Consider the following 6,257-nt stretch of genomic DNA (forward strand, 5'->3'; position numbering starts at 1 on the left):
CCAGCGTTTATTTCCCCATAACGATAACAAGATCCACATTCATTCCTTAATTGATTCACTTATTACAGTAAATCATGAATCTGTAAGAACAGCTTAGACTCGTCCAACTTAGATACAGATGTTAGTCTCCACAAACAACCACACAAAATGACCTTCCTCCAATCTTTTTGGATATCTTTCATCTGCATTGCAAGTACCCCATACTCATACTTTAATACCATTTTGTCTTGTACCTGCGAGTCTTTAAAAATTGAATTTCATTTATGACACACACTTTGTTGTTTGTGGGTAAAACATAGCAGCTGATTTTAGGCGGATTGGTCAATATACAGCTGTCAATCATTCTTTACTGTTCAAATACATCAGGACAGAGTCCTGATAAACTATGGCAGCCTTGGAACACTGTGGTAGCAGGACTTTTTAGGTGGACCATTTGAAGTTAATGTTCATGTTCTTTGTAGGCTCATGGTTTTGAGATATTATGTGCTCGATGTGGAGGAAAGAAATCCAGTATTAATGGTCACACACAGTTTAATGAACAAGATGGAAGATGGCAACGGTACTTACAAGCTTTAAAAGATAATGGATTTTTTAAGGTTGGTTGTATTTCCTCTCCGTCCATTTCAATCTTATTTTTATGACTAATATCATGTAGATGTTTTGATTGTTGTTTTTTCTTTGGATGATGATCTGTTCAAATTCTTCTTTGAATTGTGTTCATTTGAAATAAGACTTAATATTGTTTATAGTTTTATGGGGAAAAAATGTGAACCAATCAAATCATTGATTGATAGATTATTTTAATAACCTGGAACAATTGTTCAGTTCAAGCATAGCAAATGATATTTGCAGACATAAACACAAACAAAATGAAAGGATTTAAGTAGATGATTCCATTTGGATCCTGGTTTAAAAAGCATGGACAAAATTGTTTGTGATAAACAATTGTCTTGAAAGAGAATTACTTCATAGATATTGTTCATATATTAGTGTGAATGAATTATCATTTATTGACGTAATATAAACTAAACTTTATTAATTTTCAGAATGAATTAGAAGGATCTAAACATTATAAGATTTTATTAGAAGATGCCAAAAGTTTTTATACAGATAATTTAGCAAATCAAAAAAGGTATATCAGATTGACATAACAATAATTTAAGCAAAAACTTTAAGATACCATCATTCTTAAGGTGCCATAGCGATCACCAGTTAGGAATAAGAATTAGCGGTCATAAGCTTAAAAGGCAACTCTCATGCAAATCAGCTGCATTTGGTACTCATGTCCACTTTCAATATTCGTAACACACACAACTGGTAATTGCTATGATGTAAGGGTATCTTAATTTACTTCTCTACAATCCATCTTAAAATTGAAATCATTTAATGACATTTAATGGTGAGAAGATGATTTTTTTAAAATGATAACTTGATATTTAACTTGATAATTGAGCGTCAAATTTCATTTTTATACCCCCACATCTCTCTATGTGGACGTATATTGTCGGCACCCCCGTCCATCCGTCGGTCCGCCCATCAACATTGCTTGTAAACGTTCTAAAAACTAGGTTTTTTTTTGATGGAATCAAATGAAATGCGGTAGGTGTATACATATTCATAAAACGAAGATCAAGTTCGAATTTGAGCTATTTTCGACTGTTAGAAGCAGAGTTATTGCTCTTGCCCCAAAATCTTGAATATTTACCATCTGCATGCCGTGGTGGCCGTATAATGGCTGTGGTCCACTATCTTTTATTATGATGTTTGTGGCAAAACTTTAATTTGCAGTATTTATTTTTCAGAAAAAAGAAAGAACCAGGGAACAGTATTTTTGACTTATTAGATTCCAGTACATATTCTATGGAAGATTTCAAAAAGAAAGAAAAAGTACTTCCTCCATCAGATGGTAAACATTGTCTGTTTACTTGTTTTTTGTGTCATTACATGTGTCATGTGTTATGTATCATTCATACATTTTGAATCATCCATGTCTTGTATTGAACTCATGTCCTGTATCATGTATTTGTATTATGAGTGTATCTTGTATTATGTGTCATAGATACATCTTGTATTATACACTTTTCTATCATGTATTTGTATTTGTCATTGATACGTATTGTATTATCATACAAGTCTTGTATCATGTATCAAACATCTGCCTTGAATCACACATATCTTGTTTCATGTATCATACATGTACCTTGTACTCATGGGTCATGTATTATGTATCATAGACCCTTCATCGAGCAGAAAATTTCAAGTACATTTTTGAAATGAAATTTACACTAGTATGTCATTAAAGAGACAATGTATCAAATAGGGATTATGAAGCATTTTCCCCAAAATACCCAAAACAAAATTTTTTGTAAACTGTGTATTCCAGTTTTGGACAAAAATGTTAAATCTCTTTTGATTTGTGGATGATTTACATTAAATTATATATTGTAGATGACAGTTGGATTGAAGTAAGTCCTGATGACCTGGACCAGTTATTACATACAACAGTTGGTACAACACAATCTAATACAACACAACAAGATACATTTGATTTATCACAAATATCACAAAGTATGAAATCATTTGTTGATAATGTATCTTCTGTTGATGGTGTGGAATTTCCTAAGTAAGTATTACAATATGTATCATAATCAATTTGATAATGTATCCTCTATTATGTGAACTTTACTAAGTATAATTATAGCAAAATTGATATCTTGCATTTAGTTCTTTTGCAATACAATACTAAAGAAAATTAGATTGCCATAATTTTTAAGACTCATGTTGATCTCATTAGTGCCAATTGCCTTTGCCTTGGATTTTTCTAGAAGTTTTTTCTTCTCTTTACTTGTTGGAGAACTAAACGTCTGTTTTGGATTCTGAAACAGAAATTATTCATTATGAATTAATTATTCTAGAGAGGATGATGGTGATGGTGAAATCCAATTTGATGGCATGGGTTTTATACATGCTATGCAGAAAATGTTTGGTGAGTTTTCATGTTATTCAAATAGGTCACTAAATGTACAATAGAATCTGTATTAAGAGACCACTCAAGGAATTAATCCAAAATGGTCTGTTAATGAAGGTTGTATTGAAGAGTATAGGGACAGACTAAGCTGAGTATATATATTCCCTTTAAATCTGACCTGTATGTGAAGTAACGTTATGATCGAGATAATGAGAACTGTCATGGGCGCTTAATTTAGTCATTTTAATTTCACTGGCATGTAAATATATGGTCGTTGGTCTCTTCTAAGTCATTAAATATATTGAAAAAACGTAGAGGGTACTTTATTGTGGTAACATATTGAAGGTGATTGCTTAATAAAGGTGGTCAAGTGAGCAGGATTTATTGTATTTACAATTTCTTATGGACACACATAATATCCAGTGATAAGAATGCTGATTGAATGTGGACAAACTAAATAAATAACCAACCTACTGCCATAACTGAAGCCAATCTTTTCAGTGATGATGTTTTCTGTTCATTTTCAGATTTTCCAGAAGATAAAGATGATGATAGTGATGATGATATTGATGAATATGACTGGCAAGATGATGATGATGATATTGATGACTTAAGACCTTCCAAAAGTTTTCAACTGGATAAACCAAAGATTAAGACTGATCAAAAAATCAAACAATACATGGAACAAATGGATAGAGAATTGGATAAAACTGAAATGGGCAAAAGTTTTGACAAAGTTCCTAAGGTAGCAAAGTTTTTAAATTTGCATCTTTACAGATATGTGTATGTCTACAAAGATTCATTGCAAAAATGTCATATAGATATAATCATCCATCTTACAAAAACTTCTGTAAGCTTGTAAAAGAATGACCTCTTCATCATGTTATCGCAAACTTCTTTTGTGAAAATCAAAAGTCTAAGTCAGTGGTTTCCAACCTTTTTCAGCCTTCACACACCTGGTGAAATCACCTGAACCTTTCACACCCCAAAAATTTGTTTCATCCACATTTGCAGCATGTGATGTGCTCTCTCAATTCAAAATATATTCTTCTCCTACACCAGTTGGCCACACCCCTGACACCCTTCTCCTACACCCCAAGGTTGAGAACCGGGGATCTAAGTTATTACTTAGTAAAAGTTATAATTTAAAAATTGTTTTCTCTATTTTTAGGCACCACCAAGACCATCAAGGCCACAATCTAAACCTCCTCCGAGACCTTCCAACTCTTCTGCTAAACCAGATCCTAACTTTTCTTCAAAAAAACAAAATAACCCCCCACCAAGACCTCAGTCAAAACCCTCTCCAAGACCTCAAGCTAGACCCCCACCTAGACCACAGTCTAAACCAGCCAGTACGTCTGCTAACAAACCAAAGAAATCTTGCAACATTGAAGATGAAGATGATGATTTTAGACCAGTAGACATCGACTTAACATTGGTTAAAAACACTCTCCAGTCATTTAGTGCTCAACAAGGATTAGCAGGCCCCGCTTCTCATATCTTAAACAATATGGGAATTCATATCCCTCAAAATGCAGACTAGACAATAGTGTTGTAGAGTTGTGGTTTTTGTTAATAGTGCTATTTCTGCTATCCTAGCATAGTACATAGCATAGCACATGGCATAGCACATAGCATTTACATTAGACTAAAAGGAATCGTTATTTGCAGATGTACAGCAATAAAGGTTTTGTGAAAACTAAAAGATTGGCCTATTTGTATGATTCTGCTGTTGTTAGATAGAATTTAGTATTTTTAACAATTTTTTCTTATGCTATACCCCTTGTTTCATATTTACCATTAAAGGAATTGTAAAGAGGCTTTCTAAAATTTCTATTTATCGAGAACACTATAGCATCCATTAGCACTATTGTAAATTTCAATCAGACGTCTGTGGTTCCTGAAATTCCACTAAATCTGATGTTTGATGACATCACTATTCGTAAAATATGCTTTATCACTTAAGGCCCTTCGAAAATAGTGACCTCATCAAACACTTAGTTTTAGTGGGATTGCAGGAACCACAGATGTCTGATTGAAAATGAGAATGGTGCTAATTGATGCTACTGATAAACATGACAAATTTGGAAAACCTCTGTACAATCTCTTTAATGAAATGACAAATTTGGTATTATATCAGTATTGCAGAAGTTACAGTATTACTAACTAATTGAAACTCAGAGATTTTTTCATGCTGCTAATAAAACCTTAATCTTATATACTCTTAGGTTGTGAAAAGATATGTCTGCAGCATTATAAATGATTCCATCCACCATTTAGGGGAAATTTCATAAATTTGGAGAAATCAAACTACTGCAGTTCTGAAAAAAAAAAAATCATAAGACCTGTAGGAATTATCACTTTTCATTTTTGTCGCAAATATTGCCCTATAATTTGATTTAAAATTCATACATGTAATTATATTCGTGTAACATACTACTGTCATTTTATTCTTGTGCCAAATATTTTATTGAAGTTGTTCATTGCATACATATTGAGCATTTAGTTGTTCAAGGTTAGAGATTTCCACCATTACAAGTTTGAATGAACTTGTTCACTGTTCATTTTGAATTCGTTCACTGTTCACTAAAACCTTTTACATGGATATTCACGAGATTTCATATATCTTTTCTACAAGCTGATAGGGCTCAATTTCAGCTGTCTGGAGCTGTAGTAATTGTATGTGGAAAGCTTAGAAATAGCTTATGTCAACTGTATTATTTTTTGGATTGCAAAGGAATTAACAATCTAATAAGCAAATATTGTAATCATAACCTTTTCGAGCTGCATGGCAGTCAACATTATAAATCCCAATCATTTCAAATTTTTATGTTTTGTTTATTATTGTTTAAATAGGTTGTGTCAGAATTTATATAATTTTTTTTATAAAAAAAATGTGTTTTGTGTATTTTTTTAAGAGAAATTTTCTATTCAAACTGTTTTCAATTTTTTTATTATTTTTGTACATAATAGTATTTGTTTGCTAGATATATAGACATATTGTTTGATATTCATTGTCAAGTTAGAAGTTTGACTTACTGGTATCTAATTTCCAGTCTGATTCTCAAAGCAGGATGAGATTGGCTTGAGCTTTCTAGTGGAAAACAATTTTTTTGATATATTCTGATTTGAAATTTTTGATTTTAGAGCAGAATTTATGACGGCTATATCAATCTAATTAGAATAAGATTTCTTTCGTTATTGTTATTTTTGGTCTATAGTGTAATCTAAAAAGATTTATACTAATATCAATTACTATTGAAGTTCATTTCAACCAATCATCGCATTA

General features: G+C 31.9%; 1 protein-coding gene across 1 annotated transcript in view; it reads left to right on the forward strand.

Moving 5' to 3' along the window:
• The window catches only part of LOTGIDRAFT_145160 (hypothetical protein), a gene marked incomplete at both ends in the record, with an annotated part of 42,049 nt that extends 37,538 nt beyond the window's left edge, over positions 1-4,511 (forward strand). Inside the window, 7 exons of the mRNA XM_009056960.1 lie at positions 462-596; positions 1,047-1,132; positions 1,803-1,906; positions 2,449-2,623; positions 2,916-2,986; positions 3,496-3,713; positions 4,308-4,511. Coding sequence (XP_009055208.1) covers positions 462-596; positions 1,047-1,132; positions 1,803-1,906; positions 2,449-2,623; positions 2,916-2,986; positions 3,496-3,713; positions 4,308-4,511 — 993 coding nt within the window. The remainder of the gene's footprint in view (positions 1-461; positions 597-1,046; positions 1,133-1,802; positions 1,907-2,448; positions 2,624-2,915; positions 2,987-3,495; positions 3,714-4,307) is intronic.
• Positions 4,512-6,257: the final 1,746 nt, after the last annotated feature.

This window comes from Lottia gigantea (genome assembly GCF_000327385.1).
Source record: "Lottia gigantea unplaced genomic scaffold LOTGIsca_293, whole genome shotgun sequence".
Taxonomy (NCBI): domain Eukaryota; kingdom Metazoa; phylum Mollusca; class Gastropoda; family Lottiidae; genus Lottia; species Lottia gigantea.